The sequence below is a fragment of the Fulmarus glacialis genome, unplaced genomic scaffold (assembly GCF_000690835.1).
Source record: "Fulmarus glacialis isolate BGI_N327 unplaced genomic scaffold, ASM69083v1 scaffold8586, whole genome shotgun sequence".
Lineage (NCBI taxonomy): Eukaryota > Metazoa > Chordata > Aves > Procellariiformes > Procellariidae > Fulmarus > Fulmarus glacialis.
Genome location: NW_009216178.1, coordinates 21,665 through 36,368, shown reverse-complemented (window position 1 = coordinate 36,368; position 14,704 = coordinate 21,665). Strand labels below are relative to the sequence as shown.

Genomic DNA, 14,704 nt, shown 5'->3' with positions numbered 1-14,704 from the left:
TTTCATCCCCTTCCCCCTTCGAACCTAGCATGGATTAGGGAAATCGATTTATAAAGGAAAAAAATTGGGCTTGAATGGGGTAAGAGGAGGAAGAGTAGAAGGAGTAAGGTTAAAAGTTAATCAGTCATAAAAGTTACTGAACAGGCAGCTGTGAGTACAGGACCTCCTATGTGTGGATGTAGACCTGTGTGTTATGGTGGGCTAAGCATTATTGCAAGACATTTTGTATATTGCCAAAGGAAGTCAGCCTTATCATACTGAAACTTCGAGTATAGGTTCTATTTATGATGGTCCATAGACTTGTATAACTTGCTTGTTTGTGTAACATGTAGTGTACCATAGTTCCTAAACAGTACATTGGGAGTAATGCTTTTCTGCTTTACAGGTACATTATAAGAATATTTTACTAACACTTATGAAGCTTTTGTTGAAGTGATAGGATAAAAGGAGCTTTTTCTATAGTAATGGCTCTTGCATGGCTTTGTAAATTATTGGGACTCAACTGATAGAAATAGTCGGCATGTAGCAAATTCTTGGTTTTTGGAACCTGGTAGTAGTTGTGAGGTTTTTTGCAGGGGAAGGAGGGGGGCGCGGTTTGGGTTGTTTGTGATGTCTCATTGTGATACTTAGATAAAACAGTTTTGAATTAAATACATTTAAATACAAATTATGTTATATTTAATCCATTTTGTAGGTATGGAAGAGTTAATTATGTGCTGGCTCGAAGACTTGAACTTCTACGAGAAGTTGGAAGATTGCAAGAGAGTCTTGGAGTCCCAGGAGATGTTTCTTACACTTGTGAAACAGCTGGCCACTTTTTCTTATACCAAGTAAGGAGTGAAATACTTCTACAGAGACTGTATGACCTCAATATGTTATGAAACACTTTGTAAAAATTGGAGTGAATTTTTCAGAATTCAGTCTAAAAAAACCACATTTTCTTTGGTGGTTCAAAATACAATAACAGCTAAAGCTATAATTGCAACATTACTTACTTGTATTGTTTTAAATCCTGCCTGATGACTCACCAATTGAAAGGCTAGCATTGCTGCTCTTCATGACTGCTGGCAAAGATTCTAACCTGAAGTTTCTCCTTCAGATAGGAAAAATCTGTGGGCTGCTTTACATTTTGGACAAGCATTAGAGCAGCTACTTGATGATCCTGCTAGAAGCTTTTATGGTGTTAAATGCCAGTGTGAAATCAGATGCATAATATACAAAATGGTGATTTCCTGTATATTATATGTCCCTCGTTTCCCTTCCATGTATTTTTCAGTGACATGGTCTACATTAGCTATTAGTGTGGCTTAAGCAGACTTGTAGAGTGGTACTTAAGATCAAATGCATACGCTATATATGTTTTTACAGAAGTTACTCTGGGCTAGCTGTAGTGCGAGCCTAAACATTAAATGGTCATTAGCTGTTGGAAAGTCTAGGAGCGCTGCTAGAGCTCATCTTCTGCTTCAGTTTCCTCCCAAAGGAATCCAACTTGGTATTTAAACCAAAATACTGTAGCTGGAGATAATCAAGAGATTTGTTTCTCTGTTGGGTTTATGTGGCAAAGTTTTGGAAGCGAGGGGCTGCAGGGGTGACCTCTGTGAGAAGAGGCCCCATGCTGGACACAGCCAGCTCCAGTGGACCCACCACTGGCCAACGCTGAGCCCATCAGCGACACTCGTGGCACCTCTGTGAAAACATCTTTGAGAAAAGGTCAAAAAACACTGCGCAGCATCTGGGGGCAGAGAGTGTGAGAAACAACCCCACACATCAAGGAAAAGGAGGGGCAGGAGGTGCTCCAGGCACCAGAGCAGAGATTCCCCCATAGCTCATGGAGAGGACCATGGTGAAGAAGGTTGTCTCCCTGCAGCCCATGGAGGACTGTGTCAGAGCAGATATCCACACTGCAGCCCGTGGAGGACCCCATGCTGGAACTGAAGGGAGCTTCCCTGAAGGAAGCTGCAGCCTGTGGAAAGCCTATACTGGAGCAGGGGAGAAGTATGCGGAGGAAGGGGTTGTAGAGATGCGGTGTTGTGAACTTGAATGACAAGCCCCATTCCTCTTGCACTGCTCAGGGTGGGGAGGAGGTAGAGAGTAGGGAATGAAGGAGTGAAATTGAGCCTGGAAAGGAGGTGGTGGAGAAGAAAGGTGGTTTTGGTTTTGTCTTTGTTTCTCACCATCCTATCTATTTTTAATCGACAATACGTTAAATTAATTTTCCACAAGTCAAGTCTGTTTTGCCTGTGATGGTACCCACTAAGTAATCTCCCTGACTTTATCTCAACCCATAAGCTTTTCCATCTTATTTTCTCCCCTGGTCCTGTTGAGGAGGAGTAGTGAGAGATGCTGGGTGGGAGTCTGGCAGCCAGTGAAGGTCAACTCACCACAGCTTCAAAAATCTCAACCTGAATCAAGGTCAAATGCTAATTTAGACATACCTTGCTTTTGTGATAATTTTTTTTTTTTTAATACTATGTGTGCAAGACTACACCTTGCCAATGACTGTATGATATAAAAACACGTCAGTATGACACTTTTGTTTGCCATAGGTAATGTCTCGTTGGGAGGAGTATATCAGCAAAGTGAAAGTTAAAGGTGGAAAATTGCCAGATGTTACAGATGTCTCCAGTTTTTTTCCTTTTCACCAGTATTTTGCAAATGCTCCTCAGCCAATTTTCAAAGGCAAGTCCTATGAAGAAGATATGGAAATTGCTGAAGGGTGTTTTAGACATGTTAAGAAAATATTCACTCAGCTTGAGGTAAGACATGTAACTATTAAAGGTAAGTGGATCTGGCTAATCCTATAAAAAACTTTACAGAATTCCAAAATTCTCCTTTGCCCTACATCTTAAAAGCAGTATATACTTCCAGACAGCTTCATTAGCTTGCAAGGCAGTCAGGTGAGAATTTCTACCTTTGAGTAATGTAGGCATGTTTCACAATAGGGACAAGGGTATAATCTGTTTTATTTTGATCTTAGGAAGCAGCCATTCTGCATGTTCCATTTTCACTGATTAGGTTACTAGCATTGGTGCGCCTATCACTGCTCCTCTGATCCTCGCAGGGTCTTTGTATTTACAGTGAATTGCCTTTAATCAGATAACCTAGAAGTAACTTAAACAGATTATCTTCTATTTTTCCTAGAATTGCTTGAGAGGCTTTTAAAAGTTAGGGTAAAGGTGATCTGGGTATCATTTGGTCATATTAACTTTATTGGTCTTTCTAATACTGAATTTGATGTGATGTTACACTGCAGTAAAGTAGGAAACAAGAAGATGTAGTAAAACAAAATTTTGGGGGATTCTGAGGTGGTTCCTCAGAATCAATTGAACAATTGTAAATTTATTTATGCACACAGGTTGCAGAATTCTTTGATGTGTTTTTAAAAGATTGTTTTTTGAAATATTGTTGTTTCCAGGTTTAGCATAAAAAAAAAAAAAAGATTCAGATGAGATTGTCAACAATAGATACCCTCATAACTTTCTTGCCTAATTATATTAAGAAGGTGGCCAGATAGTTTGAATGAATACATTTTATAAGCAATAATTTTTTGTATTCTGACTTTCAAAATTTTATTTTCTCTACCACAGGAATTCAGAGCATTTGAACTTCTCCGCAGTGGCCTGGATAGATCCAAATACCTGTTGGTGAAAGAAGCAAAAATCATTGCCATGACTTGTACTCATGCTGCTCTGAAACGACATGACCTGGTTGAATTAGGTTTCAAAGTAATAATTATACTAGTGTTACTACACTAATTGTTTTTTGGGTTTAGTGTCCACCCCCTGCCTTGTATAAACCTTTTTATCTGTCCTAAAGCTAGGCAACTAGATTATTTTGAGTTGCACTTTTTACCAGTATGTTTCAAATTGTAATTTTACTGAAGAAAAATTTAACTTCTGTAAGATGAGATCACTTTTAAGTTACTGTATATACAAAAGTCCTTAATAGTGCATCTCTATTAAAAAAAAAAGTTTTGTCATATTAGATGATGAACAGCAGTGATATGATTGAGTAATAAAATAAAGGCAGAACTGGGCAAAACCCATGGCCTTTATAACTTTGTTTACCTAAAAAATGACTAATTTGAGGAAAAAGAACTATGATGCAATGCTGTTTTCATTCTGCAATGTTAACCATAGGTATTCATTTAGTACAGACTTCTATCTGACAAAAAAACCCAAAAGCCCACCACCAATAATTCTTTCAGTATTATTTTTCTCCTATAATGCACTGTATTGGATCACAAAAGTGCTCCTTTTCTTCTTCAGTGCAAAGATACCAAATTAGTTTGCTCAACTGCAGAAAGCTTTTCTCTTGTGGATGAATTATGGCATATGGGAAGCATGTCATGTAGTTCAGTCATGGATTCCTTCTAGATGTAAGCCCTGATTGGTACAGATAGATCAGCCATTGATGTAGTAGGATTTCACCCTCTGACATGGATTTTTAGTAATACTGATATTTTGCCTATAAAGTAAAATCCTGCTGTAACTGTCCCACCCATCAAAAACCAAATGCTTTCTTTTGGTAGGCTGAATAACAGCATTAATTTGTATTACTTGATTGATGGACATCTCTTTGCTTTTTCTTTCTTAGTATGACAACATCTTAATGGAAGAGTCTGCTCAGATTCTGGAGATAGAAACCTTTATACCTCTCCTGTTGCAGGTTAGACCTGAATTATAAAATTTATTACAAAAAATGATAAACGAAAGTCTGTGTTCTTGAACAATATAGAATATTAAAGGGAAAATACCTTGTGCAGAAAGTAACCTAGAACTGATATTTGCCATTTGAGTGGACAGTAAGAACTTTCACATTGTTCTATATTAGTTGTTTATCCTGTTTTTTTATATTGTGGAGTAAGCTAATAGGTTGTAAGTATGTTGCTTTTATTGACTAAATAGTAGTATTAGCAGGCTTTCATTTTGAAAATAAAAAAGTGAAGGTATTTATGTAAACTAGGTCCTGGCTTTGTAACTTTTATTCTTTCTCATTTAATAGTGATTATTGCTAGTTTTAAAAATCGTTAAAATTAATACTTCTTATTAAATAACAGGTTTGTTTCCCAAGAACATAAGGCTTACATAATTGCTTTGTGTCATCCTGTCTGCTTGTGGTGTTTGGTCAGTTTCAGTCAAGAGTGACAGAGACTGAGAGATACCAAGCATCTACAACTTTCAGGAATACTGGAGCCAAGTAGAGGGGAGACATTCTAATTGATGTTACAACTCCACAGAAAGAAGAGAAACGGTTACTGGTTCTGCCCAATAATTATGCACCTTTTGTTCAGCTAATTGGTAAATGTTTAGCCTAGAGTAAACTGCAGGTTGTACTCTGTTTGGCAAACCAACGGTTGGTAGATAAAGGAATGTAGATGTGATAGAGTTGAATGGAAGTCTTGCAGCTGGAAAGGTACTGCTAATGCAGGGAAGGAAAGAAGGAAACTGAAGCTAATGTGGCACAGGGGATATTTATAGCACAGTCTTTAGGAAGCCAGGCAGCAATGGCTCTGTAACATAAGGGATTGTTGTAATAGAGGGCCAACACTGCTACTTTTAAATTTGAGTATCTTTCACTAAAATCATTTACTCTGATCGTTCTAAACTCAACACATTCACTCAGACTGTCTTGAAATTTTTTGTGCCTCCAGTGAAGGTTATCTGTGGTTGCTTTTAGCAACCTGAGCTTGAGATGCATCACTTTCCTCTTCTAAGAGCTAGAGGAGTTCATAAGTAAGCAAAATGTGCTTCTCGCACATCTGTGGCTCTGTTATCTCTGTAATCACAGATTATCACGAGATAAAATTTCACCTCTGGAAGTGAAGTACAGGCTCCCCCAGGAACTCTGTGCAAACTCTTTAGCTGTGGGAAGTCAGTAAAACTGAAGACACGCTGTACTGTTGATTTGATTCTTACTCTAGTGGCTTTCTGAAAAACACACAGTCTGCATTTGTTCATATTCAAAAATTAAGTTTCCTTCCAGAAGTTTTGCCTGGAGCAGATATTTTCATTGAAAAGCAATAATTTTAAGTCTTCTAGAAAACCACATCCAAGCTTTTGGGTATTCATTCTAAAAGAAATTAATCTCAATTGAAAAAGGTGTGATAGAAACTCCATGAAATATTTGATATATTTGTAATTGCAGCTCATAATTTTTCGCTTTGCTCTTTAACAATGGAGAGTAGAATACAACTGCAGGAAAGTAACTCAGTATAGGCTTAGTGCACAAAAGAATGTGCATGTCCAAGTTATCTGTATTGCTATTAAAGCCCAAGTTCCTGTTCTCAGCTGCTGTTTAATTCTGTAGGTTTTTAAGTTTTGGGGATATTAATGCAGTTCTTTAACGCCTTCTCGATGTGTTCAAGACTACTGAGTTTTGATAATTCTGAGCAGGTAGGCAACTAATTCACCCTCTAAACCTCAAACACTGCTGGAACTCTGAACAGGAGCACATATTTGTCCATTTTATTTGGGGTGTTTGGAGAGCAAACCTCTACTGGGTGAGGCTTCTCACAAATCAAGTCAAGCTCTCTTTCCCCTTCACTTATTAGTTCAGCAATTATAATAATGCAATGAAATACACTTGGTTCCTTTCTGTCATGCAAGCTTAATGAATCCTCACTGTAGTCTTTAGAACAACATTCAATTTAGTTAAACCTGAAATACAAGATTTCTTCTTGCTGCTTAGTTAGATTCCCCTGTCAGAAAGGTATGGAGGCATAAGTTGTCGTTTAGGTGGCTTCTCCCACAATTAGGTATTTAAATCTCTGTGCGTAAAGAGGTGTAATACTTAAGGCTGTTGCTTTTGCGTTTTGGCAGTCTTGAATTTAATGTTACAACATTGTATTATAGTGCTGTGTAATGAGTAAATCCTGCGTGGCTTTTACCATGGTTTTCATTGATAATGAAATGACTATATTTAATGAAATAAGCATCTTATAGTGTTTTTCAAACGTTTGAATGAGCATTGAATAACCAGATGCATCAGGCTGGTGAGGGGAAATATATGGATATGAACAATGCAGAAGCTGAAGAGTTTTGTATAATTAAAGCAGACCTTTTCACCATAGAGCCATATTCTGGGGATTATTCCATGACCATTCTTACAAGAGCCATCCAAATAGTCCTTGAAAATGGAGGGTTTTTTTTAACAAGACCTAAAGACTAGGCTTACAGTGTAGTAGTACTTGACTTCTTGCACTTGCAATTGAGAGTAAGAAATTTTTAAAAGCAGAGTTCTTTGGAGAGCTCTTTGTCTGAGATTGAAATTTCTGATAAGAGCAGAATGATTATATAGAATGCTTGGTCTTCTCCAAATCAGTAACCTTTTTTTCCATGCCATTGAAAATAATTTCTGTCCTCTTACTTTCTTACTAAGGCATCTTCAGGCTTGATGAGCCGGGCAGTCCAGAGTTCAGTTTTCCTTCCTTGCTCTCTGATCAGAGGGAGCTTCAGCACTCCTCCACTTCAAGTGCCAAGAAAAGGAACTTCAGGCTCTGTTTTGAATAGTGCTCCTATGGGGAAAGGGAAATATCACAGGAGTGTGTAAGAAATGAGGGTCTGAATTGTAAAACTGGCAGCTGGAAATCTTCAGGATTCTAATTCCTGGATGATGTTACCCACACATCTGTTCCTTCCTTGTCCCTGTATTACAACGTTCCTTCATGAGCTCTGTCAGTATGTAACATAGGTACACAAAGGATGATGAGGAACTGGAAAGAGATATACCAAACATGCTGAAGAGCAGTCAGTCCAAGAGCTCGGGTGAGGATTAGTTAGAGGCACATCCTGGTCATGGAAGAGGCCATGTAGGAATTCCAGAGGTAAACAGGTGAAGCACATGAACCAGAGAGACACCTGAAAAGCAGGCTCAGTTTGTGCCCCAGACATGTGAGCACTAAAATTGTTTCAGATGCTTCAGGCACTTCTATCCACTATCTCAGAATCAAAAAAATCATGTTTAAAAGAGTGTTGTAAGGTAACAGTTACTGTTAAAATCAGGTTTTTTATTGCTGTAACTTCTATAATTGGTTCTTCCTTTTGTCCTCTGATAATATGTTACTTTTAGCCTTTAAAACAATGTAATACGATATTTATCCTGGTGTTTCTCTACTGATTTTAATAGATAAACTTACCTGTTGCTTTATAAGAAACAAGACTACTTAAAATACTACTCCCTTTTTCTGGTAGTAGATTGGAAAGAAGCTAGTAGTTGTCTTTAAAATGACCGCAGTTCAGTGTAGCTTGAGAACAAATGTTGAAATTTAGGGCTTAGACTAAGACAGCCAATTTGACTATTAATGTGTTGTAATTGAGTGCCTCGATTATACTGTAATAGTTATAATTGTGTAATTGTTTAAATCTAGAACCCCCAGGATGGATTCAGTCGTTTGAAGCGGTGGATTATGATTGGTGATCATCATCAGTTGCCACCAGTCATTAAGAACATGGCTTTTCAAAAATACTCCAACATGGAGCAGTCCCTCTTTACACGGTTTGTTCGTGTTGGAGTGCCAACTGTTGATTTGGATGCACAAGGAAGAGCAAGAGCAAGGTGAGTCAAGAGAAAATGTCATGTCTAGCTTGCAAGAAACTACCAGGTTAAAGATTGGAAAAGCACACATAGTATTAGAAACTTTTTTCCTGTTGTTAGGACAGGAGTTTGCAAAACTAATTTAGTTGTTTTGTTCCATTTGTTTCAGCTTAGACTAGGAAGTCAGATTGTACTTCGCTGAAATGCAATCAGTTTTACTTCCTTTTTTTTTTATATAGTAGTACTCTGCTACTGTATGAGTACTTTTATTAAAATTCCTTTAAATAGCATTTTTATTTTCTTAAGTGTTTGGGTTTTTTTTACAGCTGAGACTTTTTTGCAGAAGCTTCCTTTTCTAAACTAATATATTTAAAATTTTCAAGGCTAAATAAAGATTTTCTTTATTTGGCCTTGAATATTTCATATTTCCCTTATGGTCTGCAAAAGGGTACTTCTCCTGTAGTATTTCAGCAGAGCTTCAGCTTTGATTTATTGGAGACAACCGGGCTGTCCACACAAGAGCATAATGCCTTTTTTTTAATATTAAAAGAGATACTGCTTCTTTGTAGTAAGATAACTTTTCTTTTTATCCATGTATTTGTCATTTCATTGTGGTAATTTAGATGTCAAATTTATTTATTGTGTAAAGTGCGTGTTTGTGTGTCATATTAGCAAGGAAAAATAAAACCAAAGAAGAGAAAATTACTCCATATGAAATCTAAAATCTAAATAAATATCTAAACTAAAGTTTAGTTTTAAATCCTAATTTTTTTAATGCATAAAGTAGAACGAACCATGTGAAGGAGAACTTCAAGTCTTTTATGTAAGAAATGTGGGGGGTGGTAGAATATTATTTTCCAGTCGTATGAATAACAGATACTTTCAGTATGATTTTAAAAATGCAAATTATATCTGAGTATGATGATAAATGAAGTTTATTTTTCCATCTACTATTTTGCAACATCTCAGAACTTTTTAGAGATAAGAGAGCAGAAGAATTCCGTCACTTTGCGAGCAATTTCTTGATCAAGGATTTTTTCCATACCTTCCTATGCTTTGTCTTTTCTGATCAGAGGTAGCTTCCCCATGAACTATCTGCTACTTTATCTGGTCTGGATATTGTTGTGCGTTTCTGACTGAGGCATTTTGTTTATATTACTGTCCCTATAAATACCAGATATGATTCAGAATTGTGTAGATTTTGGTTGCTTCCCTTCACATTGCATGTTAATACATGGCAATAGGCAAAATAAGAAAATAAATTTCTTTTTGCAGTAAGGGGCTTTACAGCAGATAATGCAAAAACTCCTTTTTCCCTTACTCCTTTCTTTTGTAAAGAAGCATTAATATTCCTTAAGGTTTGTTCCCCATGAAAATTCTTACTAGATTTCTTTGCAAAATTTCTACCCTTCAGTGTAGAGCAGATCAAGCGTAACAGGCTTAAGGGTGAGTGTGCTGCATTGAGCTTTCTAAAAAGAAGCGAAATCTGAAGTTTTCTGTGAGAGAGAACCAGACAGAATCAAAACTTAATTGCTGGATAGCTTGTACCAGTATGTTCGTTTATATATGTACAGGCTATCCAGCAATATTATTTTTTTCATTGAAAACCTACAGAAGCATTCATCTTCAAAGCAAGGGGTTGTGTGTATCTAAACTATCTTGAATGAGTTCAAGAACCCGCTGTAACTATTTGGGGTTTGTCTCTGTGTGTTTTTGAACAGTTTATGTAACCTCTACAACTGGCGTTACAAGAATCTGGGTAACCTGCCTCATGTGCAGCTTCTGCCAGAGTTCAGAACAGCCAATGCTGGGTTTTTGTACGACTTCCAGCTTATAAACGTAGAAGACTTCAATGGTGTGGGAGAGTCTGAACCCAATCCTTATTTCTATCAAGTAAGAGAAATATTACATGTATGCTTTATTTAATCTGGATATGGCTTATTAAATATGCAATGAAGACAGACTATCAAAATACAGTAAACTGATGTTTAATTCATGTTCTCAGATAATTGAGTCATGTGTATGCATGATTTTTTTTCTCCTTTTAATCAGTTTTGAATGTTGAAAATGATAACTTATGTTGTGCTTTTTGCTCAAAGTGAATGACTTTGCTTGATATCGGTGTTTTTTCAATATTATGAGAGGGGTGAGATTTGGTGTATAATTCATTATAAAACGTTGTTTTGGCCTATGGCAAATTAAAGTCCTTATAATTCAGCCGTACTGCCATGACAGTGAAATAAACAGTAGTATTTCCCCTGTACATGAAGGATCAAAGTTTGCTCTGTGGCACATATTTGAGTTTGAAGAGTCACTGTTTTGATTTGATCTATATTTAAGAATGCTAAAAAGCTCATTCATAAAAGAATGAAACAGTACTGCAAGAAATATATGTAAGAGGCAGAGAGACATTGAGGCTGAAGTAAATTGCCAAAAAAACCTTAGCCTTGGAATTTCTCAACTAAATTTTCAAGTAAAGCCAGCAACAACAGCCTCCATCTAATTCTCTTAAATATAGGAAAACCTTTTACACTTGTAATGAGATGCTTGTATTTTCAGTCCTCTTATTTTTCTTGTTTTAAAAACAGTGATGAAAACAAACTCTGGTGCCTAAATTACTAGTTTGGGTTTTGGCAAAGTTAGAGGCTGTAGCTGTGTGCAAGTTAATGATTTTAATTCAAATATGGAATTAACACTTATATTTTGTTTAATATTACGGAAAGCAAACAATATACTTTAAGATTATAATATTCATGGTCATTTTTTCCCTGTGAAGATCATTGGGAGTTATGTTAATCTATTTTTTAAAAGGTATGAAAGATAATTAGAGTTTGTGCTTGGGTTCCCCTCAGTTTTTTTTTTTTTAATACAAACTAGTGTGCTGTTAATGAACGAAGCCATGGTAAGCCATAATCCACTATATCTCATTTCTAGTTTGAGGACAGGGTTGTTTGGAGGGGAGACTTTCTTATGATTTTGTTTTTTAAGCTGTAACGCTGTAATGTACAAGTAATAAAAACTTGTCTTGTGGAACAGCTGAAATTAGTGCCTTAAAAACAGGATTCTGATAACTGAGAATCTGAGCACTGCTTTAGTCCGCTCCTGGGCTAAAGAAGACTGAGAACACTCATGCAAGGACGCAGAACACCTTTACAGTGCTTTCATGAGGAAACTCTTATAATATGTCCTACAGTTAATTTTTACATGATCTCGAGGATGGAGAGATATTAGCAGAGTATGTTGGTGGCATTGCATTTTTTCATGAGAAAACAAATTCCTGCCATGTATTATTTCTCTCTTTGTGAATTTGGGCATTTCTTTCCAGACTTAAAGGGGATTAAGATTTGTAGAATAGCTTTACACCCACAGGTGTTTGGTATGTGTAGCAACTGCATTTTCCAAGTAATGCAGCGCCCACTTAATAAGAAGAAAAAAAGGAGGCTGGTATGTCTAGCCTAGTCAAACATATACCAAGCAGGGATAAGATTCCCAGTATAAATAGAGCAGGAGTAAATGGCAGCAATCGAGAATAACTTTTTAGCCTGAAAGATAACTTTTGTTGACGGAAAAGGGATTTAAACAGGCTATGAATAACTTCAGTCTGGAAATAGGACAAAACTTTGTACAGCCAGAAGTGATGCTTTGGGACAGACATTTATTATTAGTAATGGCACAGGAAAAAAGTTACGAAATACAAAATAACGGCTGGTCATTTGAAATCGAATAGGTATGGCCTCAGTAGAAATAACTGGATTTGATAATCCAGATGTGTCTCTCCTAATTAATAGTTGAAAGGAGTTTAGTTATTCTACTTCAACTAGTTCTTACTTTCATCTTACTGGAGTGTGAGTAATTGCAACTTTTTTGTGTGCGTATTTGGAACCATGTTAAATTTGTGCTAAGTGTTTTTTAAACCCTTGTATTTAAATACAGGTATCTGTAGACTATCAGCTTGTAATACTTTTTAACAAATAATAATTGCACAGTTTTACATAACAGGTGGTTTTTTGGCATGTGACCTTTAAGAAGGAAAAATGAAATATTTTATTGGTTGAGTTCTGTAATAATACAGTTAAGGTGGCAGTTCTGTTGGGCAGACAGCTCTAAGTGTATAAATGCACTTATATACAAATGTGTAAATATTTAATAGCTCATAAATATAATTTAAATGGACTATTAAATATTTAGATTTTAATCTTATGTTGAAATAAAACTGAAGAGCTGCTGAGTAGATATTGGAAAGTGTCAATCAATGACTAACAATAATACTGATGTAGAGATTTTCAGCAATTCTCTGAAGAGGAATCAGAATGAAGTTATTAAACCTACTTGTTCTTTTGTTCTTTCAAAATGTCTTTTAAGTGAGCAAAGAAAGTTCAGATCTACAGATGTTTCTCAGCACTGAGATTTTTTGTCTAAATACATGATAATGTCACATCAGACGTTATTCTTTCCAACCTTACAAGTTGAGTAACCCCTTTTTTCCTTTTTTTTTCCTTTTTTTTTTTTTCCCTCTCTCTCCTCTTTTAAACTTAAGAATCTTGGTGAAGCAGAGTATGTTGTAGCACTCTTCATGTATATGTGCCTGCTTGGTTATCCTGCAGACAAGATAAGTATCCTGACAACATACAATGGGCAGAAACACCTGATCCGTGATGTCATCAATCAGCGGTGTGGAAATAATCCACTGATTGGGCGCCCAAACAAGGTGACTTTGAAAATATATCACTCACTGGATTCATTCTGGTTTGTTTGCTTTTAAATTGTTGTACTATAGAACAGACTAATTGAATAGATTCACAGCTTTCTGCACAAGTATTCCCTGGTTAACTACACATTTATTAACCTACATTCTATGGAATTTCATAGAGTAGTGCCCTTGTTTCTGCCTGTTTGTAATTTGACATACAAACAAACTGAAGTCAGTGAAGTTGGAAAGGCTACAGACTACATGGGACAGAATAACTCTTTTCTTTTGTCATTTATTTTGTCCTCAAAAAAACAAAAAAAAAAAAAAACAAAAAAAAAACCAAAACCCACACCTTTAGGTCCACCCAGAGTGGAAATGATTTGATAAAATGTATGATGACAAATCTGATGAAACAAATAAAAAACATAGTTACAAAAGTCTGGTGCTAATTCTGCAGGTTAAAACTCTGTATTACAAAACTTTCCACAATCTTTTGGTATTAGCACCCCACTGTTAGCTGTCTGAATTGAATAAAAATGTAAAAGAATTGGTATACGGTCAGACAAAAGCTCCTCCCAACATCTCCCAAAAAGAACAGGCTGATTTTTGGTTAGAGGTCAATTAAAACAGAGTTAAAGCATTTTCTTTTCCCATTTATTGCAGTCTCAATCCGAAGTTGATGTTAAAATTTTGGTGTCACGTTTTAATTGAAATGGCAAAGATTAACCTGTGGAGGTTTTCTCTTGGTTTTTGGTTCTCTAGGTAACGACTGTGGACAGATTTCAAGGTCAACAAAATGATTATATTCTCCTTTCACTAGTGCGTACCAAAGCTGTAGGCCACCTTAGGTATGTAAGAAGATACTCTTGTAGTGTCATGAAATTACATGTTTTCTGTATCCAAAAGATGTTTATAGTGCGTTATACAAAAGTGTTCAGTTATTTGAGTATGTATAGAAACGAAGTTTAATGCCATGTATTGAATGAAGTTCAGACATACTTCCTTTTATAACTGTCTGATACCCTCTTCATAACCACTCTATCCTTTAGTAATGGCTCTTATACTATAATTAGTTTATATTACTGCAGATAGGCTGAACTTGGTTTCACCCTAATAGAACGATAGGAATGTAATGCTTGTCGAACAAATGCAGGCTTAAGTTTTCTCATAGATTCTTTCCTGTAAGTGAGCTTTTTATTTGTTTTGTGTCAGAAGGGTTTGATCACTGCCTAAGTTGCATTATGATGTGTAGTTAAAAATGTTTACACTTCAGTTTTGGGGTGGGATGGAGGAAGACTTGTCTATTCAGCAGTAGTTTGATGAGTTATCAAACTCATGTTTATTCATTCAGGGATACCGAAAAGCTATTGTGATTTGTTCTCAATGTAAATCTTTACCTCTGAAGTCTAGGAAAATAGTAAAGGGTGATTTTTCATATCGTCGGTACAGTGAACCCTCTCTTATGTAATGGTTCTAGGA

At 36.2% G+C, this 14,704-nt stretch overlaps 1 protein-coding gene across 1 annotated transcript in view; it reads left to right on the top strand.

Moving 5' to 3' along the window:
- Window positions 1-692: 692 nt before the first annotated feature.
- LOC104077825 (intron-binding protein aquarius-like) overlaps window positions 693-14,704 on the top strand; it is a gene marked incomplete at its 5' end in the record, with an annotated part of 18,980 nt that continues 4,968 nt past the window's right edge. Inside the window, 8 exons of the mRNA XM_009579207.1 lie at window positions 693-830; window positions 2,547-2,756; window positions 3,588-3,725; window positions 4,597-4,668; window positions 8,369-8,556; window positions 10,257-10,428; window positions 13,073-13,243; window positions 13,988-14,073. Coding sequence (XP_009577502.1) covers window positions 693-830; window positions 2,547-2,756; window positions 3,588-3,725; window positions 4,597-4,668; window positions 8,369-8,556; window positions 10,257-10,428; window positions 13,073-13,243; window positions 13,988-14,073 — 1,175 coding nt within the window. The remainder of the gene's footprint in view (window positions 831-2,546; window positions 2,757-3,587; window positions 3,726-4,596; window positions 4,669-8,368; window positions 8,557-10,256; window positions 10,429-13,072; window positions 13,244-13,987; window positions 14,074-14,704) is intronic.